This window comes from Carcharodon carcharias, chromosome 10 (assembly GCF_017639515.1).
Source record: "Carcharodon carcharias isolate sCarCar2 chromosome 10, sCarCar2.pri, whole genome shotgun sequence".
In the NCBI taxonomy this organism is placed as follows: domain Eukaryota; kingdom Metazoa; phylum Chordata; class Chondrichthyes; order Lamniformes; family Lamnidae; genus Carcharodon; species Carcharodon carcharias.
In genome coordinates this window covers 151,212,771-151,240,417 of record NC_054476.1, presented here as the reverse complement: position 1 = coordinate 151,240,417, position 27,647 = coordinate 151,212,771, and the positions used below count along the sequence as shown (strand labels likewise).

General features: G+C 45.1%; 1 protein-coding gene across 7 annotated transcripts; it reads right to left on the bottom strand.

The window, feature by feature from the left end:
- Positions 1 to 2,390: 2,390 nt before the first annotated feature.
- Positions 2,391 to 26,880, bottom strand: LOC121283356 (multidrug and toxin extrusion protein 2-like). Of its 7 annotated transcripts, none has more exons than XR_005944234.1 (9): positions 26,807 to 26,880; positions 25,237 to 25,348; positions 20,525 to 20,592; positions 16,757 to 16,866; positions 12,254 to 12,329; positions 11,521 to 11,653; positions 9,445 to 9,539; positions 7,497 to 7,578; positions 2,391 to 3,244 (listed from the first exon to the last, which is right to left on the bottom strand). XR_005944234.1 is itself a non-coding variant. In XM_041197842.1 (5 exons), the coding sequence occupies exons 2-5, from the start codon at positions 11,546 to 11,548 to the stop codon at positions 3,189 to 3,191; spliced, it is 261 nt and encodes an 86-aa protein (XP_041053776.1). In that variant the 5' UTR covers positions 11,549 to 11,653; positions 12,254 to 12,898; the 3' UTR covers positions 2,391 to 3,188. The 7 variants fall into 7 exon arrangements, 2 of the variants coding, with proteins under 2 accessions (XP_041053776.1, XP_041053775.1); XR_005944237.1 differs by having other exon boundaries at positions 12,292 to 12,329; positions 26,807 to 26,867; XR_005944235.1 differs by having other exon boundaries at positions 25,251 to 25,348; positions 26,807 to 26,867.
- Between the last annotated feature and the right edge of the window lie 767 nt (positions 26,881 to 27,647).

Here is a 27,647-nt window from a genome sequence, read left to right as displayed (position 1 = left end):
TCCTGCTTCAGCCAATCTACTAGAATGGTGATAGTTGGTTTCAATGTTCTTGGACTGGTGAAGGGGGAAAATTAATGCAGGTTTCTATCCATGACCTTTGACTTTTACTGAAAAGTGGGCATCTATCTCTGAATGTGGGTTATGTTTGACTGGGATCCCCGAATACCTTATCAGTCCTAATGAATTCTGACTTGGACAAGGAACTGTAAGGCTGCTAATGGCCATGGAATTGTTTTCCAGCCTCATCAAGAAAGGAAGAAAAACAAACCTACCAACTGGGCTAACAGTTATCCTGAAATTTCAAAAATAGTCATGTGAGTGCTTTCTTAATTTTATCCTCCTTTCTTGTTTCTGCATTTAAATTTAAGTGAAAAATCTGGATAGATAAAATTCTGCATACTTGAGCACACATACCTTTGTATGAGAGAAGATCTAGTTATAATTTGGGTAGACAAATGTAAAGACAACTTTGTGTTGTAAGCTTTTTTTTGGAGTGCTCTGCTTTTGAAGGCCCTCTGTCTAATAACTAAACACAACAGTGGTAGGGAAATTATTGGAGAAGATTCTTCGTGACATGATTTACGACCATTTGGAAGCAAATGGGCGTATTAGTGAGAGGCAGCATGGTTTTGTGAAGGGGAGGTCATGTCTCACTAATTTGATCCAGTTTATCGAGGAAGTGACAAAGATGATCGACGATGGTAGGCCAGTGGATGTTATATACATGGATTTCAATAAGGCCTTTGACAAGGTCCCTCATGGCAGATTGGAATAGAAGGTAAAGTCGCATGGGATCAGAGGTGAGCTGGCAAGATGGATACAGAATTGGCTTGGTCATAGAAGACAGCAGGTAGCAGTGGAAGGGTGATTTCCTGAATGGAGAGCTGTGACTAGTGGAGTTCCGCAGGGATCAGTGCTGGGACCTTTGCTGTTTGTAGTATACATAAATGATTTGGAGGAAAATGTAACTGGGCTAATTAGTAAGTTTGCAGATGACACTAAGGTTGAAGGAGTTGCAGATAGTGAAGAGGATTGTCAAAGGATACAACGGGATATAAATCGGTTGGAGACTTGGGTGGAGAAATGGCAGATGGAGTCTAATCTGGACAAATGCAAGGTAATGCATTTTGGAAGGTCTAATGCAGGCAGGAATTATACAGTAAATGGCAGAACCCTTAAGTGCATTGACGGGCAGAGGGATCTGGGTGTACGGGTCCACAGGTCACTGAAAGTGGCAACGCAGGTGGATAAGGTAGGAAGGCATATGGCATGCTTGCCTTCATCGGCAGGGGTATTGAGTATAAAAGCTGGGAAGTCATGCTGCAGCTGTATAGAACTTTGGTTAGGCCACACTTGGAATATTGCATGCAATTCTGGTCGCCACATTACCAGAAGGATATGGAGGTGATGGAGAGGGTGCAGAGGAGGTTTACCAGGATGCTGCCTGGTCTGGAGGTTATTAGCTTTGAGGAGAGGTTGGAGAAACTCGGGTTGTTCTCACTAGAGTGACGCAGATTGAGGGGCGACTTGATAGAAGTTTACAAAATTATGAGTGGCATGGACAGAGTAGATAGTCAGAAGCTTTTTCCCAGGATGGAAGAGTCAATTACTAGGGGACATAGATTTAAGGTGAGAGGAGAAAACTATAGAGGAGATGTGCGGGGCAAGTTTTTTTACGCAGAGGGTAGTGAGTGTCTGGAATTCGCTGCCGGAGGAGGTGGTGGAAGCAGGTACGATAGCGGTGTTTAAGAGGTAGTTTGACAAATACATGAATAGGATTGGAATGGGGGGATACGGACCCCGGAAGTGCAAAATGTTTTAGTTGATGGGCAGTATGATCGGCACAGGCTTGGAGGGCCGAAGGGCCTGTTCCTGTGCTGTACTTTTCTTTGTTCTTTGTTCTTTTTCAACGAAAGAGTATAAAAAAAACGGGATGCTAACTTTGACCTGTTGAACATGTGTGTTTTAAAAGATGAGAAACTGAGGGTGTATAGGTGTGTGATTCCCCAAACAGCGCTCTCTGTGAGTGGCACCCTTACTGGGGGCACCTGACATAGGATTGATTTCAAAAATGTGTCATACTTGCTTGGAGCATGATTTCAGAGAATCAACTGGTCTTATAGTGTTAACATTTCAGGATACAGGATAATGTAGATAATTCCTGGTCTTAGCAAGTAAAGGGAATGCAATCAATGCAAAGGGAAAAGGAAAGGACTTGCATTTATATAGCACCTTTCAAGTCCTCAGGGTGTCCCAAAACATTTCGCAGCCAATTAGGTACTTTTGAAATGTTATTGTGTACATGAATATATGCATACAGGTTTATTATATTGCCAGATAAATAATATCATATATGAAAATGTTAAAAAAATGATAGAGGAACCATTTAATTAGGAATAAGAGTAAATATTTATTTGTTGTGAAGGAAGGAAGGTAAGAATTTAGATGGTCCCCTGAATAACAGTAGCTGTTATCCCAATGTTGTAATGAGGCAACCAGTTAGATACAGAGTCAACTATGCAGTCTGGTTGAACGGTCTTTCCTCAAAACTGTAAGATGTGGACATCCCTTTCTCGTTCATTGTTGACAAGAACGCTAATAATGAGATGGCATACAGAGGAGTCATTTTACACCCTCACCACTTGCATGATAAACTGACTGAGCAGGTTGCATGTCCCATTACAGAACCTGTTCAATTCTCATTGAAGATTAGGCAATTTCTGTAACAGCTGGCCAATCAGCTCCACCAGTTCATTTCACCGAGCAATAAAGTGAATATGACTTCCTCTTTTCCGTAGTGTCTGACTGGAATGTGAACTGTCCATCAGATCCTCGGGAATCTGCTTAAAGCTGAACATTGTCAATGCTACCCTGTCTATTAGTAGAAGGTTGGAATCTCCCAGTTTGCCTACAGTGACAATCATGTTCTCCACAAACTTTGGTTTTCCTTAGTCTGTTGGTCAAAGCCTCTCATTGCTGCTTCCCTGGCCACAGAAAGTGACCTAGATTCCTGCTTGTCTCTGCAAAGCTCGCTGAAGTCTACGTGTTCTTTAACAATAGTCCAATTGCCAGTACAAGTGGTCCTGAAAGGAAGGTTAGTCCGCGACAAATGATCAGTTGTTTCACAGATAAAATTCCTCGAACATTTGTTTTTGCGGCTGAGCTCTCCTCTTTCAGTTGTTCCCAGTCTACATTATTCTCACTGGACTGACATCAATGACTGCAAAGTTTCCTGAATAGACCTCTGTGAAGTGAAATGGTATTGAAATATTGTAAGTTAAATATCACACCTGAAAACCAAGAGATCGGTTTCATGAACCCATGTTCCTGATCGAGAATCTGTGCTCCAGAGCGAGCATGGATCAGAGATAATTACTGGATCCTGATCTCCTGACTTGGAGTCTATTGGAGTTTAGAAGAATGGGAGGTGATCTTATTGAAACATTTTAGATCCTGAGGAGATTTGACAGAGTGGGTGCTGAAAGGATGTTTCTCCTTGTAGGGAAATCTAGAACTAGGGGACATTGTTTATAAATTAGAGCGCTCCCATTTAAGACTGAGGTGAGGAGAATTTTTTCTCTCTCAGAAGGTCATTAGTCTGTGGAATTCTCTTCCCCAGAGAGAATTGCAGGCTTGGTCATTGAATATATTCCAGGCTGAGTAAGATAGATTTTTGATCGACAGGGGAGTCAAGGGCTATGGGGAGGCAGATGGGAATGTGAAGTTGAGGCCACAATCAGATCAGCCATGATCTTATCGAAGGGCCGAGCAGGCTCAAGGGGTTGAATGGACTACACCTGCTCCTAGTTCTTGTTTTCTTGTGACTTCCACAATTGTTGACCACACCTCCCCATCAGGGGCATGGGAGCACTGAATTTAAACTCAGAAATGGGAGAGTGACCTCCTCCATGGTTATTGAAAGCTGTTACAGCTACAAACTTAATAATTAAAAATTGTACACCCACTTGCATTTTCTGCTATTTTTTTTCTTATCAGTTCCTACGTTCACAATCACAATGGGACTTGTCTTGCTGTAATTACGCTCTCACATCAGGAGAGGTGCTACCACCAGCAGGACGGTGCATTACATAAGTCATTGAAGATGGCAGGGCATGATGAGAGAGTAGTTAATAAAGCATATAATATCTTAGACTTTACTAATAGGGTTATTGAGTACAAGAGTAAGGAGGTCATGTTGAACTTGTATAAGACATTAGTTTGGCCTCATGGATACTGCATCTGGGTGCCATTCTTGAGGAAGGATGTGAAGGCATTGGAGAGAGTGCAGAGGAGATTCACAAGGATGATTCCAGGAATAAAGAACTGTAGCTATAAGGTTAGATCGGAGACGCTGGACTGTTTTCCTTGGAGAAAAGAAGGCTGAGAGCAGACTTGATAAAGGTATTCAAGATCCTGAGGGGTATAGACAGGGTAAATAGTGAGAAACAGTTCCCACTCAAGAAAGCATCAAGAACTAGAGAGCACAGATTCAAAATAATTGGCAAAAGGAGTAAAAGTGATGTGAGGAAAAATGTTTTCACCTAGTGGGTGGTTGGAGTCTGGAACAAGGGTGATGGAGGTAGGTTCAATCGAGGTATTGAAAAGGGAACTGGATTGCTACCGGAAAAGAAAGAATGTGCAGGGTTACAGGGATAAGGCAAGGGAATTGGACTAGGTAGAATGCTCTATCAGAGAGCCAGTGCAGATTCAACGGGCCAAATGGCCTCTTTCTGCATTGTGAAGATTCTGTGATTCTGTGGTTCTGTGATTACAGTGTGACAAGTTTACAAAGGCAGCTTCTATTGTAAAAATTGACAGAGGAATTTATAATGACAATATAGAATAAAAGCCAAACACAATATCAAAATGGAATTGGACAAAGAGTTGAAAGAGACAAATTGGCAGGGCTATGGGGGAGGAGCATGTGAGTGGAACTGCTATTGGATACCTTTTCCAAAGAGGCAGCACAGGCATGATAGGTTGAATGGCCTCTTTGTGAGCTGTATAATTTAGTGATTCTAAATATAGATATGTCTTTAATGCAGTTACGTTCATATCCATGGGACCAGGGAATCACATAGGTTGGATCAACAATGAAGGGATCATTTTAAAAAACTTTACCCTGCCGAATAATTATCAGGAGTCCTGAATATTAAACAGGACACAAGGTGGGCCTGCAACTTTCAGGGGCTGACCTCCCTTTGTACTCTATTTTCAGTGTACTGGTTTATAAGTTCAAACCCAATTCCTGGTTAATATCTTTATAACATTAGAACACACAAGGATTATGTATAAATACATTAGCCAGCTTACTAAAAATGCTATCCTGTCTATTAGTAGAAGGTTGGAATCTGTCAGTTTGCCTACAGTGACAGTCCTGTTCTGCCCAAACATGAGAATTTAAACCTACAGGTTTCCTGAACTTAGATAATCCCTCAATACTTTTTTCCCAATGGTTAAAATAATTCATTAACTTCTCTTATTTCAATTTCTTAAGCATAAACTGGACTGAATTATATCTGTGCAGAGTCCAACAATTATCTCCTACCCGATACCCTGACCTCACCTGAAGACAATGCATGGCTTGACTCATGCGCAACATGCGATGAGTATCAAGCTCATGGTTCATGTGAATATTTTAGAGGTAATAATTAGTTCTGGGAAGATTAAAGTCTAACTGTGGAAAACGGGTTAAATGCAATTAAAGCAACTTGGACTCTATTACACTTAACATGGGGCCATGTTGACTTAAGGAGGTGAGAGCTGGAAAGGTAAGAGCCATAAGACAACAGGTTGACTTACTTAGCTGGAAAAATTGTAAAGCAGAGATACTTGGCTTGGAGGTCAGTTTGAGGATGGACTAGAACAGGCTATATCGTCATGGAGATGGGTGAAACTTAAGAAGATTCTCTGTGTTCAATTTACCTCTGTGTTTGCTGAGAGAATGTGTTCTGCTGGTTACTGAAAAGGTGTTACTGTTAGCAGGCTCCATACAGTTAGGGCTCAGAGAAGTCCCGGGGAGCTAAGGGGCTGGTATAAGGTCACTGGTTCCATGCTGGAGGCAGTTAGGACTCAAGAGGAGCCCTAGGAGCCATTTATAACTTGGTGCAGCTGGGAGACTGGAGTTCAGAGAAACCCGGGACAGTACCAGCTTCTGAGAGTCCAGACAACTGATATTCCCATTGAATCAGCTGCATCCCAGAGGAAAATAGAGAAGACAGCACAGGCTCTCTGATCTCTGCTGTCAATTTCACAATGTTTGTTTACACAAGGTAAATGGTTTCAAGGGTTTTTAGTTTTTGTTATTGATACTTTAAATGTCTGGATGAATGACATTTTTTTGCCTTCTAAGTAAACTTACTTTCTTCACATTGTAGAAAGTCATGAATTAATTAATTTTTAAAAGCCTTTTTTAGACATCCTACTGCCACTATAGGGTTCATTGGGCCTATACAGCATATAGTGGGTCAATGAGCATGGGAGTGCCATAGCTAGGCATAGGGGGCATGGGGCACCATTGGGGGGTGGGTGAAAGGGCAGAGCTTGGCATAGGGGACATAAGGGGCCATGGGGGTGGGTGGAAGGGCAGAGCTTGGCATAGGGGACATAAGGGGCCACGGGGGTGGGTAAAAGGGCAGAGCTTGGCATGGAGGGCATGAGGGGCCATAAGGGGCATGTGGTGTGGGGGTGCATGTGGTGGAAGGGACAGGGCATGGGGAGTGTTTGGAGGGTGAGAGGGCATGAGGTGTGAGGGCTGGAGGGCCTTTGTATTTTTATTTTAACTGGGATGAAGTCTCACAGCACCGGGCTTTTATAAAGCCAGCCTTGGTACCTGGCAGATCCTGTGGCTGCCTCCACTCTTTTTCCTGGGTCAGTTGGCCCAACTCCAGCCGACAGCTGCCCCCTGTTAATGAAGATCCCAACTTCGGGTGGGCGGGACCGTGGCAAACACCATGGGAGATGAAGCACTGATACATATTAAAAATCTTCCATGGTGGGCACTTCTGTACGGTGGTAGCCATTATAAATTCTCAGGACCATATTTCCAATAGGGTGGTGAAGTGACTCAGCGGGTAGCTCTCCTACGTCTGAGCTAGAACCCGGGCACAGGCCCCACTCCAGGGCCGGCTGGCTAGGGAAGAGCCCAGTCACGGTGCACAGGCAAACCACTGTGTATTGGTGCTGATCCCCAAACTGGATAAATGGAGAGGGCTCATGACAGGAAGTTGATTATATTAAAAAAAACACCCACCATATCCAAAAGTGATGGTTGAATTGAGGGTGATCAACCAGCATTGTGGTGGCTCCATGTAACATGGGAAAAAGTCGAAAGAGGAACCATGATCATGTTTATAATGGAAACTGCCTAAGTAAGCCAGTCAGACTATAATTACACCCAACCAACACGCAAACCTTGGTGAAGCATTATGCTGTAAAATATTTTTTTTTCAACAATTCAATGGCATGATTAAAGGTTGTCATAATATTGTTCATACCTGTTGATACATTCTCAGTCTGACCACCAGAGGCGCTGTGAGAGGGGTCCACATCTTTCTTCACACCTGCATTAACTAGAGCCTTTAAACAAAACCCACAAAATCCTTAATTAAAGGCAAAGGATAGGTTTTCTGTCCAAAGCACACCTAATTACACTTCCTCACTTGCCTCACAGTATATGTTAAGAACCAGTTATGGCTCAGTAGTGTGCTCACCTCTAATTCAGAAAGATTTGGGTTCAAGTCTCACTCCAGGACTTAAGCACAAAAAAATCTAGGCAGACACTCCAGTGCAGTACTGAGGGACTGCTGCACTGTTGGAGGTGCTGACTTTCAATGAAATGTTAAACTGAGGCCTTGGGCAGAATAAACCACGTCGATGTGGAGCCAATACACTCCCCAACCACCCAGCCTTAAAGTGCTGCCGTGTGGACTAACGAGTGCCGAGTGGAACTTCCGTCCTTCATTGGCCAATCCGATTGGCCAGCAAGTCCATTAGTCCCGGCAGTGCCAGGAAGGCGTCAGTGACCACTGCTGGGACCGCAGAAGGAAAAGATCAAGACATATGTATCCCCGGAGCAGGTAAGCCTGGGGTCTTGGGCCAGGAGGGTTTGGGTAGCTTAGGAAGAGGGGTAGGGGTGGGGAGAAACAGGTGGGATTAAAGGAGGGAGCGGGTAGGAAAAAAAGCCTGCGATCGGCCAAGGGCAGCTCCCAAAGAGCAACCCTCCCCCTCCTTCCTGCCCTTTAAGCATTAAAGTTTTAAAAACAGGCTACCCGCTTCCACCCTGCTGCCCACGCCAAACATTTTATGGCATGGGCAGCATATTATCAGGGTCAATTGGCTTAATAACCAGTCTAATTGATCCTTACTTATTCATTTAAATATGGCGGGTGGGCTGCCGATTTCGGCACCCACTCATATGCTGTATAATGGGAAAGAGCTCGGGGTTGGGGGGGAAAGTTGGTGTGATGGGCACCCACCCACTATTTACGTGCCCAACCACAGGAAACATCCCTGCCGGGGCATGTAAAAATCAGCCCCTTATCTGCCCTCTCAGGTGGATGTAAAAGTTCCCCTGGCAATATTTCCAAGAAGAGCAAGTTAGCCCTGGTGTCCTGGCCAATATTTATCCCTCAATCAACATCACAAAAACAGGTTATCTGGTCATTATCACATTGCTGTTTGTGGGAGCTTGCTGTGCACAGATTGGCTGCCACACTACGATGGTGACAACAGTCCATAAATAATTAATTGTCTGTCAAGTGTTTTGGGATGTCGGGTGTAGTAAAATGCACTTTGTAAATGTAAGTCTTTTTTTTCAGGAGTCAGTTCTATTGAATTTATTCCTGTGGACCAGACTGGAGCCGAATCTCAAAGTGTTCCTGCGCTAAGAGCTTTAACTTCTAGCTGTGCAGCACAGGTCACATCAACCTGAGCTATGTGCAAACTCAGTTAGCAAAGGTGAAAAGGCATGATGCTCACCTGCTGCACTACCCAATTTATTTCTTTGTTTGATTTTCACCAAGAAAGTTGAGTGCCAAAACCTTTCTCCAAAAGGAACATTCTGTCCAATTCATCATATGGAGAGGTGGCACAGTGTCGGATTCCATTGCAATATGCCACAGAGTGATTTGCATCTGTGATTCCCCTGGCATTCCAGATTCCAACTGTGCTGTTGAAGGAGGTACATGGACACTTCAGGGGGGAAACCAGACACTTTACTATTGGGAGGTGGGCAGCATGGCCATATAGTAACCCAGAGGCTCTCTTTGATAAGCCCCAGATGACCAGATGAAGAATGACAATGAGAAAGCAACGGAGTCATAATTGTTTGGCTCCTCTCCCAGCTGGTGCCATGCATGATGTGAGGGTACAAGGGAGAGGAGAGAAGTTGAAAAATATAGGAAATAATTGGCACAGTCATGAATGTCTATTATTTGCTGTTACCTGATTGGACGCTTCATTCCAGTTGGTTCTGTAAATCACTACATGATAGAAAGCAAACCGGAAAAACACACAAACCATCATTCTGTACCAGTAACCTGCAAAATAGGGATGGTGCAGTAAGATCTGAGGCAACACTGTTGTGTTTCCCTCCCAGCATTTTCCCCTTTACTATTCCTCAATGAGAGCAGGTAACATTGATGGAACTGCAGAGCCATTGCACATCAATGCCAATGCTCTCAGCTGAGGAGGTTCACAAAGCCCAAGTGTAAAATCATGGTCAAGAAAGTCTGTTCTTTTTGACAGATCTTCTGCTGTGACAGCAAGAGTTGTGGCCCATTGACAAAAGGTACATTCAGGGTGTTACATCGAACGCATGAACATGCATCCAGGCAACTGGTAAAATCCAACTGGAATGTGGTTGCTTACTGCCTGGTCAGCTCACCATTCATCAGGGAAAGGGGGTGCCTGGAGGTCAGAACAAGTGCTTCACCCTAAGCAACGGAAGGGCTGGCAAATCAAACCCATTGGCTGCATAAAGAGCGGCATCATCAGAGACTGGGGGCCTGGCTTCTGGTCCAACCTCTCACCAGAGAGTAAATCAGGAAATGGTGATTAGGTGGCACCAATTAAGCTTTAACACTAAAAGCCTGAAGATCGTAAGACTCCCACTGTGACTTCTGTTGTAACTCGAGTGGAACCCATTGAAACACTTGCAGGAATCTGGGTTCACTTGGTCCCCTGCAATTCTGGGTACTGCCGGCCCACTTAGATATAGTGCCCTCTAACTGGCCACTGCAAGGTCAGTCACATGGACAGGTTAGGCCGAATGGCTGTTCTGATGAAGGGTCATCAGCCTGAAACATTAACTCTGTTTAGGTGCTGCCTGACCTGCTGAGTATTTCCAGCATTTTCCGTTTATGTTTCAGATTTCCAGCCTGTGTTGTTTTGGCCAGTTTCTGTGCCCCTTATGTCCAATATCCTGGGTTACAGGGCATCATTAGGTGAGATTCTGCTGAATTTTGGGGCTGGGTTTAATTGGGGCAGAACGTTAAAGGTGCTGGATAAATGCAGAGTTAACAATATCTTCCATAATGTTAGAAAGTATTGGCAAAAGGGCAGTCGGGAGAGAGGATATTACAATACTGAAGGAGGCCCTTTGGACCTTCTAGTCTATGCCCACTCTCTGAAAAAAGCTACCAATTAGTCCCACTCCACTGATCTTTCCTGATAGCCTGGCAATATGTTCTCTTTCAACTATATATTGATTCCCTTTTGAGAATGATTTTGGGAATCTACTTCCACACCCCTTTCAGGAAGTGTATTCTAGAACACTCTAGAATTCCCTACCCCAGCGGGCTGTGAAAGCTCAATCATGAGCATGTTCAAGACAGAAGTCGATAGATTTCTGTATATTAATGACATCAAGGGATATGGGGGATAAAGGCAAAAATTACTGTAGCGATAGATGATTAGCCATGATTTGTTTGAATGGTGGAGCAGGCTCGATGGGCTGAATGGCCCACTCCTCCTATGCTCCTATGTTCTAAAAACAAGAACTTGCTGTGTAAAAAAAAAAAAATTGAATCTGCCTTTGGTTCTTTTGCAGATTATCTTGAATCTTTGTCTGTGGTTATTGATGCTAATAACGCTAGAATATTAATCCATTTCAGGACACCATTAATGTTTATAGATGTGAGATAGTTTCCGGCCTATAATGCAGAAGGTCTCATATTTGACCCCTTCTCCTGGTCGAGTTAGGAGATCTCAGCCAGCATCACGTTGGTGGTGGTAAAATGTGCATCAGGGCCACTGGGTTAGGAAGGAGCGAGAAATGAAACCAGCCAGTGTTCCTGCTCCTGGTTGTGGTCAACGCTGGTAAATGTGTCTGTGTGGACATGGAGTGAGAATCAGAAGTGTTCTTCCAAATACCAAGGTCAATACTGATTGTTCACACAGAAAGAACAGCCACTGGGGTGAGGTAACAGGTTAGCTGGTGCAGGTGGGAGAGAAACCCTGAAAGTCACCAAGCCTTCAGGAGAAGAGAAGAAAGAAACATATTAGTAAACAATTTCCTACCTCTGATCCCAAATTTTGCAGCAAACATCAGTGAGATTCCAATGGGAAAACCAATGAGATAAAATCTCACTAGATTACCAATAGCTCCCAGTCTTTGCTTCCCAACTCCTCTCAACACCCCACCATTCACACACTGTGTAATAAACAAATGAAACATGTTAAAGACACCGCATCATCAGTTTTACTTTCTTTGAGATAAAGCTATCAAGGATAAGGAGCCAATGGGGTTGAGATACAGGTTAGCCATGATCTGATTGAATGGTGGGGCAGGCTCAAGGGGCTGAATGGTCTCCTCCTGTTCCAGTGTTTTCTACAGTATGAAGCTTCCTGTTGCCAGCTCACTATCTTCATCATTGAATTAACTTTAGTGAAGTCATTTTATAAGTAGCAAATAGAAATTATTTTTCTGAATTTGCAAAGTCATAGGACAGAACTTGTTCAGATAGGACCCATGGATACATGCTGCATTGAAGAAGAAAATCTCCCCAGTAATCTTAATTTTGAGTGAAAACTATGTGTATAAATATTTAAGGGATCAGTTGAAATACTCACAATCAAAGCATCAAAACATTGTCTAGCAACGACTACTGGTAATATATTCCCAACTAATTGAATAATTTCTCTGTAAGGGGGAGAGAGCGGTGTCGAGAGAGACTTCAGACATTGCTGAGATCACTTTGTAAATTATACACCGTCGAATTTTTAATGTTTGTAGAATTGCTTTGTTACTAACTTGTCAGAGGTGAAGATATAACCAACCACATCACTTACAGCTTTCAGTATGACAGAAATTACCAAAGCACAGAGACCTGTTCAAATGGAAGCACAAGAAATTACTACTGAAAATTGGATATACATATAATTCTGACCAACTAAGCTATTATAAATTCCAGGCATCCCACTTAAAAGTAAACAGGAATTCAGAGGCTCTTCTCTGCCCCATCATCTGCATTACTTGAATGCATAATCCAGGCTGACACACCAGTGGGGGTACTGCCCTGTCGGAGGTGTCGACATTTGGATGGGGCATGAAATAGAGGTCCTGAATTCTCCTCCAGGTGGAAGTAAAAGATTCCATGCACTATTTCAACAAAGACCAGGCGTGTTGTCCTGGCCAATACTTACCTCTCAAAAAAAGAGGTTATCTGGCCATCATTGCCAAGCTGTTTGTGGGTCCTTTCTGTGAGAAGCTTGGCAATGATGGCCATTGCGTTCCTACATTTAACAGAGGTTACACTTCCAGAAGTATTTCATTGGCTGTAAAGGGCTTTGAATCATCCTCAGGTCATGAAAGGTGTCATGTAAATGTAAATCTTTATTTTCTTTTTATAGGCCTGAATCTTGCGTTCTGATGTCAGGCGCGCGCCCAACCTGCATGTAAAATTCCACAAAAAGACGACAGGGGTGTGTCCCGATGTCATCGCACACGCGTGTAATATTGAGGTCAGCAGGCGAGTGTGGGAGTTGGAGCAGTGCCCGCTGACAATTAAAGGGCCAATTATAGTTATTAAAAGCCTATTGACTGTGATTTTACACTCCCCATGCGATTTTTAGCACATCGCATAGGCAAAATGAGTGGGTGGAATTCACATTTTTATCATTTCCTCATCCCCAAGTGGGATAAAAGGACCCCGGAGCAGCAGCACTTTCTCTGTCATTGTCATTCCTTTACTGAGTGAGTACAAAGTTGTCCCAGAGTTTCTTGGCAGTTTCTTGGCATCTTGTTTGATTGTCAAGCCTGCCTTTCAGCTTCTCAGGTCCTCATCTTCCCTGGAAGGTTCCCCGGAGTATTGCAGCCCAGCGCTCCTTCATTTTCAAGGCACTGCTCCTCTGCATCCCATCTAATGGGGATAGTGTATTCCGCTGGTGGAACCTGCTCTGAAGAGGAAGAGAGGGACAGGAGGGAGAGGGGGCCAGGTGGGCGTGGGCCGCATCCCAACGACAGACCTTTAAGAGGAGAGGCACGGGCTCAGTTGGTACAGGGCCAACAGGGAGGCCACGGCAGGAGGGAATGCTGAAGAAGCCACTACCCAGCATCTAGAGTGTTCAGGCAACGCTCCAACTACCTCCAAATGTGCGAGGTCCAGTGCCACAGGAGGCTCCGCCTCTCCAGGGACACAGTGACAGTAATATGTCACATGATAGGTCCATAAATCACCTCCACCTGCGTGGTCAGTCACCCCATGCCAGTGGCTTTGGAGGTCACAGTGGCCCTCAACGTCTATGCCTCTGGTTCTTTTCAGGGCTCAGTGGGGGGGACCTGTGCAGCATTTCTCAATCAGCTGCTCACAGTTGTGTCAAGCTCGTGACTGAAGTTATCTTTAGACATGTCCGCACGTTCATCCACTTCCGGATAGGTGAGGGAAGCCAGGCAGAGAGAGCACGAGGCTTCACTGTGATGGCTGGGTTCCCCGGTGTCCAGGGTGTAATAGAATCCACTCACATGGCCATCAAGGCACCAACAGGTGAGCCTGGGATTTTCATAAACAGAAAGGGGTTCCACTCAATGAATGTTCAGATTGTCTGTGACCACAGGACACAGATTCTCCAAGTTTGTGCCCATTGCCCTGGGAGATCACACGATGCTTACATCTTGCCGCACTCACTGGTACTAAGATTGTTCATGGTTCCTGCATGAGTGGATGGATGGTTCCTGGGTGACGAGGGCTATCCCTTGAAGAAGTGGCCGATGACCCCACTCTCACCCAAGAACTGAAGCCGAGGAGAGATACAACAGGAGTCATGCCTCCACAAGGGCGGTGGTGGAGAGAACCATCGGGCTGCTGAAGATGCGTGTCAGATGCCTGGACTGGTCAGGGGGAACATTGCAGTAACTTCCAGAGTGTGTCTCCCTCATAGTCATCGCATGCTGCGCCCTGCACAACCTGGCTCTGGCAAAGGGGAACCCACTGGAGGCTGAGGAAAGCGAGGTAGCTCCACAGGCCACGGAGGATGACTCCAGTGATGGCTCAGTGGAAGAGCCTGAGGAGGTGCAGGGTCAGGACCTCAAGGCAGAGGATAAGAACCCTCATGGAGGCATGGAAACCAGGGATGCTTTGATCCAGTGAACCTTCTGCTAGGCATCCAAGGCATTGATGGCTCATTAAGCCAATGGCGCTCTCTCCTTTGCTAACAATCAATGAGAACCCAACACAACACCAGCACCACACAATGCCAGACTTTTACAAGTCGGTGCTGTGTCTGGCATCTATTCAAACCATCCAGCCAACTCAGCCCATTTAATCAAATAAATGTTTGTTACTTCACACGAACAAACAAAGAACAAATAAAGTGTTCATCCCTAACACAAGAGTCAAAATAATTAACGCAAAAAATGTCACCCGTGACACATCCCTGTTGTGCTCAAGGTGCCTTCAACTTACGTCTGTGGGTGGCCGTGTCTGGGTGCCCCCCTCCCCCCCCCCCTCGCTGACAGTGACGTTGGAGGCAGCTGCTGACTCTGCTGTCCCGGTGGCCCCGATGACCTTGGAGGTCGTCCTCTGGCTGCCGGAGCCTGAGCAGGCTCTGCCTGGGAGGATGCATCCAGCCCCATAGCTGGGCTCTCCTCAGTCACCGCGGCATCATCAGACGCAGCAGCCACTGGCAGAGGGGAGGAGGAGCTGGTGCCCTGGTCCAGAGGACCCTGAGAGAGGCCCACGGAGATGACAGGAAGCTCATCTGCCAGTGTTTCAACCTCCCTGCTCCCTGAGCTCACTGCCAGTGTGAGAGTTTGCAAGTCCGAGTACAACACCAGGAACCCCTGAGTGTTCCTGAAGCTGCCTTTCCAAGAGAGTTGTCAATCTCTCAGTGGAGGAGGCTGTGCACTTGGTGTTAAGGGTCAATGCAGAACTCATGCTCCACTCTATGACGGAGACCATGGTGACATGCAGACCCTCATGGATCTCTGCCAGTTCTCCCTGCGCATCCCGCTGGACATCCAGCATCTGCCACCTGATGGACAACTCCAGAGGCTCATCATCTGCCTCGGATGCAGCATGTTCCTGGTCTCCAGCTGTGCTCCCACTGTCGGCTCCCTGGAACCTCTCTGCCTCTTCCAGCTCTTCATGCGAGTGTGATGTTCCATCACCACTCTACATTACCGGCGGAGCTGAATATCTAATGCCCACCGACGTGCCTGATTCAGAGAGACAGTGTGACGCTGGTGTGGGTGTGCTGATTTCCTCGGAGCTCAATGGGTCCTCGGGGTTGCAGGCAGCTCCTGCGGATGACGCATCTGTGGGAGGAAGGCAAAAGATCAGTACATTCAATCATCATAGTCACTATCATGTTGGGTGGGCTGAGGAGACAGTGGAGACCTGCTGCATGGTGCCATCTGCATTGGACTTCAATGGGCTTTCTGGCTACGACAGTTCAGTTTCTGGTGAGAGGAGCCATTTATGTTTCCAGTACCCACCGCACACACATCTGTCACCTGCACTTCTACCTTCATCCGAGACCCCACCTCACTGCGACTAGAGGAGCGAGCTGGCCAGTGGCACTCCAGCTCCAGCGCATCGCCCTTGTGCTTAGTGAGGATACACGGATTTGGCACTCCTCCACCTGTACTGCAGCGCTCCACAGCTTTAAGACTCCTCTTCACCCGACAGGGAAAAATAGCCTCATTATTGCTCCGTCTCCCTGAAGGTCCTTTCCTGGTTCCCAGCCACTCTCCCACCCGGGCATTAGACGGGCTGTGTCACTGTGGCACATCTCACCCTGCAATGCACTGAGGCCAGTCGTGCTGACATCCCAGCCTTGGCAGGGCAGGTTTTAGTGCCAGTTGGCAGGTGCTGACGCCATGACTGCACACCAGGCCATTTGTTGGATTTCTTCCAGACAGCTCCCTTAGCCTCCCCGGCAATTCCGTTTTTGAACACACTGCCGGATCCCCATTGGACCCGATGCGTTCCCACCCCGCATGTGGAAAACGCATCCCGTGGTCATGTTTCACGCTGGGCGGGCCTTAATTGGCCACCTAGTGTAAGATCGCATTCACAGCGCAAACTCAGCCGAGAGCGGGTTTTACATCTGCTTCCGACCGCATTAACCTCGGGCGCACCCCAAGGGTAAAATTCAGGCCACAGTATTCATGGAAATGTTTCACGGTATGAACATTATCAGATCAAAAGCAAACAGCAAGGAAGAGACACATGGATGAAGAGTGAGGTGAACATTCCCTTACTTGAATAAGCACATTATTGTCAATAGTGCAATGAATTGCAAATGAGGGACTCACCGGTGCACCACAAAGCAACTTTAGCAGAGGTTTTAGCTCTCTCTGTTTTTCCAGCACCCAGTCTGCTACCCACACGAACAGTTGGCAGCTACACTGAATCCCTGAGGTATCTGTGGAAGAAAGGAAACACCAGACACTACATAGAATTATGCAGGATATATGGCGCAGAAACAGCCTGACCAGTCCATACCAGTGTTTATGTTCCACCCAAGCCTTCCCTCATCTTTCCTTATCTAAATCTATCATTGTAACCCTCTTTTCCCTTCTCCCTCATATGCTTGTTTAGTTTCCTCTTAAATGCATCTATGGTATTCACTTCAACTACTCCCTGTAGCAGTGAGTTCCACATCTTCACCATTCCTCAGGTAAAGAAATTCCTTTTGAATTCCCTATTGGATTTCTTGGTGACTGCCTTATATTGATGGCCTCTGGGTACACTTATCCCCAGAAGAGGAAACATTCTTCTTTTACCCAGTCTGTCAAAACCTTTTAGAATTTTAAAGACTCTTTTAGTTCACCCCTTAGCTTTCATTTTCCAAGAGAAAAGAGATCCAGTCTGTCAATTCTTTGCTGTTATGGATACCCAAACATTTCTGGTATCAACCTTGCAAATCTTCTCTGCATCATCTCCAGTGCCTCTATATCTTTTTTGTTTTATTTATTTATTTTGGGGTTTATCATGGGATGGGGCTGTCGCTAACTAGGCCAGCATTTATTGCTCATCCCTAATTGCTCTTGAGCAGGTGGTGGTGAGCTGCCTTCTTGAACTGCTGCAGTCCATGTGGTGTAGGTACACCCACACTGCTGTTAGGGAGTTCCAGGATTTTGACCCAGCGACAGTGAAGGAATAGTGATATATTCCCAAGTCAGGATGGTGAGTGACTTGGAGGGTAACTTCCAGGTGGTGGTGTTCCCATCTACCCGTTGCTCTGCTGTGGTCGTGGTTTTGGAAGGTACTGTCTAAGGACCCTTGGTGAGTTCCTGCAGTGCATCTTGCAGTTGGTACACACTGCTGCTACTGTGTGTCAGTGGTGGAGGGAGTGAATGCTTGTGGATGGGATGCCAATGAAGCAGGCTGCTTTGTCTTGGATGGTGTCGAGATCCCTGTGTGTTGTTGGAGCTGCACTCATCCAGGCAAGTGGAGAATGTTCCATCATACTCCACTGAATTGTGCCTTGTAAATGATGGACAAGCTTTGAGGAGTCAGGAGGTGAGTCCAGTTCAGTTTCTGGTCAATGGTAACCCTTAGGACATTGATAGTTGTTTATAATTTGCTGATTAGAACTGCACGCAGTGCTCTTAAATCTAACCTAACCAAAGGCCAACACAAGTTGAGGATAACTTCCCTAATTTTCAACCCTATCCCTCTAGAAATAAAGTCTGGCACTGGGTTTGCTTTTATTTTAATTGGCTTAAGTCTAACTTGTGGTGCAGCTTTTAATGATTGGTGTATTTGTACTCTGAGATCCCTTTGTTCCTCAACCCAACCTTCCAAGTAATAAGTCACCTCTCTATCCTTGCTACCTCAATTTTTTCTGCATTGAATTTCATTTGCCAATTACTTGCTCATTCTGCAAGTTTATTAATGTCCTCCTGTAATTAGTTGCAGTCGTCCTCAGTATTGACTATTTCCCAGCCCCAATTTGGTGTCATCTGCAAATCCAAACCATTAATGTTAGTTGTGAAGAGCAGAGCTCCTACTACTGATCCTTGTGGAACACCACTTTCCACCTTATTCCACCCTAAATAACTACCTTTTACTCCCACTCTGTGCTTTCTGTCTTGAAGTGAGCTAGCAATCCATTCTGCTACATGTCCCCTGAATCCACACCTCCTGTCCTTTTTCATTAGTCAATTATGGGACATCTTATTGAAGGCCTTTTGAAAATTCAGATAAATTACATCCACAACATTACCATTGTCTATCCTCTCTGTTACCTCCTCAAAAAATTCAATAACGTTGGTCCCTTTTGCAATTAATGCAGACTATTCATTATTATTTCTCATTGCTAGATGCTCTTCTATTCTCTCCTTTGGTAAGTATTTGTCGTACTACCAATGTTAAGCTGATTGGTCTATAATTCCCTGGACATGTTCTCTTCCCCTCCTTAAATGTAAAAATTACATTAGCTATACAGCAGTCCTCTGGCATTATTCTTTTCCTACCAAAGAATTAAATACGTGTAGCAATGCATTTGCTATTTCTTTCTTAAATTATTTTAAAATACATGGACGCAACCCATTTAGGGGGAGGTCTTTTGTGGGGAACATCCCTGCCTCTGGGCCAGAAGCTTCAGGTTCAAGCCCCACTCCAAGACCTGATGGTCAAGAAAGGAGCCATCATAATGTTGCCAAACAGATTGAATATTAACTTGTAAATCCTTCCAAAGTACACCAGTACTGCAGGCGGTAAAAGCCAAAGAGATTTCTGTTTCAATCCCCTTTCCGTTTGGGGTGGAATCAGATCCTGCCTCCTTACCCTACCCGTGGTGGAGATCATGGTGCTGTGGGTCGGAGGTGCCTTAGTGCAGAGACCTGAGGAAGAATCCATCTAGATAAAGGGCTTTATCCTCTTCGAGTTTGCTTAGCTTATTCAATACATCCCCCTTTTTATTTTCAATGCACTTACCTCGTAGCTCTTCTCACTCAGTGCAATTTCAATGTCACTTTTGCCACTGATAAATACCAAAGCAAAATAGTTGTTTAATATTTCTGCTATCTCTATTGTTGTCTGTGGCATTATCCTAGCTATCCCTTAATAATCCTATTCCCTTCACAGCCTTCCTTTTTTACTGACGTGCTTATAAAATATTTTACTATTTTATGTTCCTTCATAATTAATTTCAAATTCCTCTTAGCCTTCCTAATTGTTTTTTGATTTTACTTTCTTAATCTCTATGTATTCCCTGTTATCCTCCCTTCTCTGCTGCTTATGTACGTAATGAATGCCTCTCTCCTAACCGTCAATTGTTCCTCTATGTCTCTATTCATCCATGGAGTCTTGCTGGTGCATAGTTTGTTCTTTCCTATAAGCAGAATGTATTTTTCCTGCATTGCATTTACATAAACTCTATGGGACAGAAGCAGTCCATTTGGTCTGACTAGTCTATGCCTATATGTGACTGTTATACTAAGCAGATTTGGAGACAGCATTGGTGCAGGCATGCTTTAGTCCCAGGCCCAAGACTAGCCAACCTTAATAATAGCAATACTTGCTCCCCCCAACCCACTTATTGAAACAGTGTCTTCTGTGAAAGTGTCAACCCTCTTTTAAGCCTCTTGTGACTATGGGAACATGCCCTTCTTTGTAAGCATGTACTATTATTAATACTTTTTAAAAATTCAGCCATTTTTCACAGATTGGTTCCTGTGAACAATAAAATTGATTAAACATTGCAATTTGGTCTAAACATGATCTAAATGTTTCCACTTAACCTGCTTTATGCTGTGTTGATTTGATTCAATCAATGAGAAATTAGTGTTCCAAAAATGATGAATGTTAATGGTTGACAGATGGGCATTGAGAGCACATATAAAGAGATTCAGCTGGAATGGTGCGTGGGTAGCTAGGCAGCAGAGATCTGTAATGCTGCATGCTATGAATAAACCTACTCTCAAGGAAAAGATGTACGTCTTGTTTCATACTTCAATATCTGGCTTTGATCCATTTAAGAATGAATGCTCATGTTTTAAAGTTGTACATTTTTTGTGTGAAAACTTTTAGGTTTTTTTTGATACGCAAGCTTTGTCCAGAATCTTCAGCCTTACCATGTATACTGCCATTAAAATCTGATGAATAACACACTGGGCTCCAAGTTCAACTTCACTAATTATTCCTGTGAATGAGAAATGAAACATGAAAGACTTTGTTGTAGTGAATAAGCACAAAGGAGACAAAAACTATATTTAGAAGGAATTAACATTTCAACAGGAGCCAATCAAGTTTATTGTCCTTTGCCAGCTGGAAGTCAGCTTCCAACTGCCCCTCCCTCATTTTTCTCTCCTCCCCCCACTCATCCTGGGACCCACTTCTCCCGCAGCTGAGAGAGAGTGGGTGAGGGGCCAGCTTCCAGGTCTCCTATTGCTGCACAGAACCTACCTCCATAATGAAGGTAGAATGGCATGGTGATGCCTCACCCCTCAGATTCTTCCCTTCTCTAATTGCTGAGGTGCCGTGCTTATCCTGTGCTTAGCACCAACATTCAAGGGCTCAGATACCCTGTGGAAATGAGGCTGTGCCCCATCACTTCACCTTGTCACATTCATGCTCCTCAAAAAAAGTTTAATTGCAAAAGATTTTTCAATCTTCTTTTGATGTAATTAGGAAAACAGATCACAGAATCACAGTGCAGAAGAGGCCCTTCGGCCCATCGAGTCGGCACCGACACGTGAGAAACACCTGACCTACTTTCCTAATCCCATTTACCAGCACTTGGCCCATAGCCTTGAATGTTATGTCATGCCACATGCTCATCCAGGTACTTTTTAAAGGATGTGAGGCAACCCGCCTTCACCACCCTCCTAGGCAGTGCATTCCAGACCGTCACCACCCTCTGGGTAAAAAAGTTTATCCTCACATTCCCCCTAAACCTCCTGCCCCTCACCTTGAACTTATGCCTACTTGGGACTGATATGGGGATGATTTTCTCTTGTGAAGGGATAAGGACTGGAGCTGCTTAGGTTGACCTTGGCCACATGCAAAATCTTGGGGCAGGGTGAGAGTGCAGTTTTATGGAGCCCAAAAGAGTGACAAACGTGACATGCAGGGTGGCTGCATTAGATGGGAAGCATGGCAATCATGAGGCATGCCAGTACATTTAGCTCACTGACTAAGCTTCTTTAATACGAAACCAAAATACAACGGATGCTGGAAATCTGAAACAAAAACAAAAATTGCCAGAAAACTCAGCAGGTCTGACAGCGTCTGTGGAAAGGAAGACAGAGTTAACGTTTCAAGTCCGTAAGACTCTTCATCAGAATTCAGCTTCTTCTTCAGTTCTCTGCCTGAAGGCTGGTGACTGTGGCCTCCACCGTGGGTAGGACAAGGAGGCATGTCCCGAATCCACTGCAGTCGGAACGGGGATCGAGCCCCATGCTGTTGGCACCAAACTGAACCACACCTGCAGCCAACTGAGCCAACCAGCACCCCCAAGGAGTCCAAATAGCTGTGGCAGCGTACACTTTTACAAGCATGTTGTAGCCCTGGAGCTATGGATAGTGATGGTAGAGGGTCCAGTTTCTTTCCATCATGTGGCTGGCCAGAAATGTTTCTGACTAAGCTAGTCTCAACAGATAACAGTGATGCACAACTGAGAAAAGTAAAACAAATGTAAAGTGAAATATCTACAAGCGAAATTTAAATTTGAAGAAACAGCCATGCCACCTTTCTTCCCCCAATAAGTCTCAAGTTAATGCCAATGGAGTTGGGCAGAAAAGTTTTGGCCATGATGCAGAGCCCCCCTGTTTGACCAGGGGGCATTTTTATAGCCCACTTGTTCTCTCCTCCAGCTCTGCACTTTCCAGGGCAATTATCAAGTAGTGGGGTTAGGAAGGACAAGTTGGTCAGTACTCGTTGCCTGTGATGATATTTGTTTTGCTTCTTTTTCTCTAACTTTTCAATCACTTTATTTGATAAAGGTCAGTGGGTATTGTTTAACAGTGTGACCTCACAGGGATGAGGTGTTGAAGGGATACAGAGAACAGGGTGGCTGACATAGGGAGAAGGTATTAATCCCCAGCCTAAAATGAATGGATTGCAGATTCAGTCCATATTCAATTCCTATAGAGTAATTAACATCGTCCCAATTTGAGAGATGGTGAATCTCCTATTAAAAGGGCCAGGGGTTTTGAGAAGTTGGGTAGGTTGGTGTTTGATTACACAGAAACAGGTCATTCAGCTCAACTGGTCCATGTTTGTTCCCCACATGAGCCTCTTCACATCCTTCTTTATCAAATCCCATCCAAGTATTATTCCATTACTTTCTCCTTCATGCACCTATTTATGTACCTTTGGCCTGCTCACAATTTAACTTCAAGTATTATTTCAGATTTAACTTTCCCATACAATTTTCTATTTCAAGAGTTTATCTCGGATGCTTCCTTCTCAGGCTGAAAATGACTTGAGTCTCTCTCTCGTTTAATCCTCACATCCCAGATCCTGGCCTCTAGGGAAGAGCCATATAGGCTCTTTTCTGTACAGCCTCCAGCTTACAGAAGTATCAGCTTGTATCCTAGCGACTGGAGTGCCCAGTCTTCAAGAACATTCCCCTGCATTAGCAAACGTTGAATGCATTGGATTTGTCAGAGAGTTTGAAAAAGTCCACAAACAACTTGGGTGTGATCCAGGAGCATTGCATCAAAAGTCTACAGTCAACTATGAAGCTGGGGTCAACTCAAAGGTTACGGCAGCTGAAGCCTTCACACCAGCGCCAGTAACAGAAGCTCTGAGGAATGTTCATGTAAATATAAGCCAGGTTTTGGATTCCACCATTTCACGTGCCTTGGACAGCCTGGAAGACCAAATTGAAAGGAGCTTCACCTGGGTCCCAGGTGTCTTGGTCTGTTCTTTTGTGCTTCAGCAGATTTCTGAGCTGAAATCCAGTACCAATGGCAGTCGCAGAATGGAACCCATTTCCATCTCTCAAAACGCCTGGACCCATTTCTACCAATGGCCATCATGGAAGCCAGCTGGATCATACTGCTTAGGGATTATTCAGTTGGAATATGTTTCAGTGAACTGTTGCCAAATAGCTCCGGCTGCCGGCAACTCATGTTAATGATAATGGAACCTTCAAGCTTCCTCACCACCCCATCTTATTATCAGTGTCATCTCCCACACTCCCTGCTACATGCCTTGACCTTGTTGCAGAGGGATGAAATGCAGCAGAAAGGAAACCAGTATCTTAACTCAAACCAAGCCCCATTCACCCATTGCCCCTATGCACGCTGATCTGCATTGTTTCCTGGCCCTGAAGCATCTCAATTTTAAAATTCTCACCCTTATTTTCAAATCCTTCCATGACCTCATCCCTCCCTATCTCTGCAACTTCCTTCAGCCTTACAAGCCTCCAAGATCTCTGTGCTCTTCCAATCCTAGACTCTTAGCATCTCTGATTTTAATCACTCCGCCATTGATGGCTGTGCCTTCAGCTGCCCAGCCTTTAAGCTTTGGAATTCCCTCCCTAAACCTCACTGCGTCTCTCTCCTGCTCTAATATGCTCCTTCAAACCTACCTGGTATCTCCTTCTGTGGCCTGGTGTCAAACTTTGATTGATAACACTGTTGTGAAATGCCTTGAGATATTTTGCTATGATAAAGCACCATCTGGGGGTTCTGTGGCACAGTGGTAACATTGCCAGAAACTCTGGGTTCAAGTCTCACTTCAAGCCTTGATGGCCACAGAATTTTATTTTTAAACAATGACCCCTAGTTCTAGATTCTCCCACAAGAGGAAACATCCTCTCCATATCCACCCTGTCAAAGCCCCTCAGGATCTTAAAGGTTTCAATTAAGACACCTCTTACTCTTCTAAATTCCTGTGGATACAAGCCTAACCTGTCCAGCCTCTCCTCATAAGGCAACCTGCCTATTCTTGGTATTAGTTTAGTAAACCTTCTCTGAACTGCTTCTAACACATTTACATCTTTCCTTAAAAAACAGACCAGTAGTGTACCCATTACTTTAGATGTGGTCTCAACAATGCCCTGTACAACTGAAGCATAACCTCCCTACTTTTGTAATCAATTCCCCTCATAATAAATGATAACATTCTATTAGCTTTCGTAATTACCTACTGTACCCTCATACTAACCTTTTGTGGTTCATGCACTAGGACACCCAGATCCCTCTGAATCTCAGAGCTCTGCAATCTCTCACCATTTAGATAATAGGCCTCTCTTTTATTCTTCCTGCCAAAATGAACAATTTCACATTTGCCCACATTATGTATTCCATTTGCCAGATCTTCGCTCACTTAACCTATCTATGTCACTTTGTAGCCCTCTTATGTCCTCTTCACAATTTACTATCCTACCTATCTTTGTATCATCAGCAAATTTAGCAACCATTCCTTTGGTCCATTCATCCAAGTCATTTATATAAATTGTAAAAAGTTGAGGCCCCAGCACTGGTCCCTGTGGCACACCACTCGTCATATCCTGCCAACCAGAAAAAGACTCATTTATGCCAACTTTCTGCTTCCTGTTAGCTAGCCAATCTTCAATCCATGCCAATATGTTACCACCTGCATAATGAGCTTTTATTTTCTACATCCAGTGATCCCACCCAACAATTGAGTGTGAGCAGGTCAGGATCAGTTAGCCCATGCTCCCCTGGGTGGACATAATGTTTACACTCGCAGCATGGGCACTTATGCAAGGTACCAGAGAGCCAGGGGAGTGAATCTGAACAAGGTCCAGAGGGGCATAGAAAAGTGCAAAGCAAATAATTAAGAGTCATTTGAAGAAACAAGAGTTACTCACAGATTGTAAGTTACCTGGCCAGGTTTCAAAGTGCAACTTTCTCCATCGTATGTATACAAACAGGAGAATAACTAAACAGTACTGGGAGGCAACATTGGCAGCAGCTGAGCCTCTGAAAAACACCAATTTGCATGTGAAAGTTGAGTTCAAATAAAGTTCAACCCACCAAAACTCTTTCGGAATATTTGACACTGAATCAGAGTGCAGGTGGGACAACAGCAACAAGGACAGATTGGCTCTGTTGGTTTGTGGGAGCATAGTAGAAATTTTGATGGGGACCCAATAAACAGGAGGTATAGTCATGTTTTACTGTGAAACATTTGCAGCCAAACTCACCATCGCCCAGGGACCTCAGCAGAGCTCACAGACCTCCAAGAGCCTCTACTCATGGCACACTGCAGCTAGGATGTCACCAGAGTTGTGATTCATTGCTCATTCCTCTCTTGGAGAGAGGCAGTGAGGTTGAGAGAGTGAATTTCAGAGCTTAGGATCCAGGCAGCTGAAGTCACAGCCCCCAGTAGTGGAGCGATTAAAACCGGGAATGGGTGAGAAGCCAGAATCGCAAGGGTGAAAAGATCTCGGCGGTTGGTTAAGTTGGGGAAGAAAATAGAGCTCAAGAGGGGGGCAAGAAAATGGAGGGATTTCAAAAGAAAGATGAGAATTTTTATAGCCTATTATAATGGATTCAAACTTTGGGCTGAATTTTACATGCTCCAAGTGGGCATGTTTCTTGTTGAGGGGCACATAAAATAGGTTGGGTGCCCATCCCACCAACCTTTTAGCCCATCCTCGAGCTCACACCCATAGTATGGGGGGGTGGGTGGGCACTGAAATCGGCTGCCCACCAGCCATATTTAAATGAGTAATCAAAGATCAATTAGGTTTGTTATCAAGCCATTTGACCCTGATAATACATTGGCCATGCCATAAAATATTTGGCAATGGCAGCCAGGCGGGAGTACGAAGCCTGAAGTTTTCATTCAACTGTTTAAAGGTTGAGAAGGAAGGGGGTCGCTCTTTGAGGGCTGCCCTTTGCCAATTGTGGGGCAGCCTCCTAGGTTGAACCACCCGCTTCCTGTCTTCATGCCCCCTCCCTTGAACCCAACCGCAAACCCACACCTATCTCACAGACCTACCCAAATCCACCTGGCCCAAGACCCCAGGTTTACCTGCTTTGGGGGTCCATGAGCCTTGGGTCAAGATTTTACATTTGTCGGTTGGGTGCGCGCCCAACCCGATCAGGTGTAAAATCAAGCACGATGACATCGGGCGAGTGTCCCAACATCATCGCGCACTCTCACGTTCTTTCAGTCGGCGGGCATGCGCGAGAATCGGCAGTGCGCTCGCTGACCATTAAGGTGCCTATTAAGGCCCTTAGTTGATTAATTAAGTTGTATTTTTCGCTGCCCACTCAGCTGTTCAGTTGGCGGGTGGGCGAATAGCCCAGTCGGCCTTTGCATTTTTCATGAAACCTCATCCACGGGCAGAACGAGGTTTCCAACGGTAAGCAAAAAACGCAAAAAAGCCGTTTCCACTTCATTTTAAACACCCGCCCTCCTCCCGCCCTCACCCCGGCAGCGCTGAACCTTTTCAGTGAGCCTTTCGTGCTGGCTGACCATTGACAGTTGGGGAATCCCTCCCCCCACCCTGCACAGGAAGCACATAGCGCTTCCCGTCGGGCAGGTCACTGGGCGGGCCTTAATTGGCCCGCCCATTCAAAATGGCGGTAGGACCCATTTCGGTGGCAGCGTTTGGCTGCCAGCCCGCCCATCGAGGGCTAAATTCTGCCCGTGAAGTCTGATATTACCACTCAACTAACGGCTCAACACCTTGTGTTCAAGGCGTGTGATTTGAGCTGGGTGTTTATCATTGTCAGCCAAGGAGAGTCGCTGGCATTCTGACATGCCTCAGCTATGATCTAACCGAATGGCAGAACAGGCTTGAGGGCTGAATGACCTGCTCCTGTTCCTCATAGAAAAATGGAAAACCGTAAACAGGTGCAAGCAGTGTTAAGTTTGTGTACATCATACAGCAAAATTTAACATCTAATTAATTAAAATGTAATATGTCTCAAGGTAGCAACAGGATATGAGTTGGACACAGCTTTGGCAAATGCCATTTTAACTCCTCGACAATCCACTGCTTTGGAATACATTGCCGACCGGGTGCTATTCTGTATAAGCTCAATAGAGTCTGCCATATTCCAATGTGCCATCGCTGTGTGCCAAGTACCTGACTGTAAGAGGTGTCTTTTCCAGGTTGGGGACTCGAAAGTCTATCTTTACATACAAAATATGTCATTGTTCCTGGTGTTCTATGTACAAGTGGGAGCTTCCATAACCCAACCCAATGATTATGTGCCATAGCGATTGGGGGATGAAGGATTGGAAATCCTGCCAAATGTTCACTTT

Coding starts and splice junctions, on each gene's coding strand:
- LOC121283356 (XM_041197841.1), bottom strand. CDS start 11,677: ATGTTTCATTTGTTTATTACACAGTGTGTGAATGGTGGGGTGTTGAGA. Junction 9,540..11,520: donor TGCAAAATTTGGGATCAGAG/GTAGGAAATTGT, acceptor CCTATTTTGCAG/GTTACTGGTACAGAATGATG. Junction 7,579..9,444: donor GGAATGAAGCGTCCAATCAG/GTAACAGCAAAT, acceptor TTTTGTTTAAAG/GCTCTAGTTAATGCAGGTGT.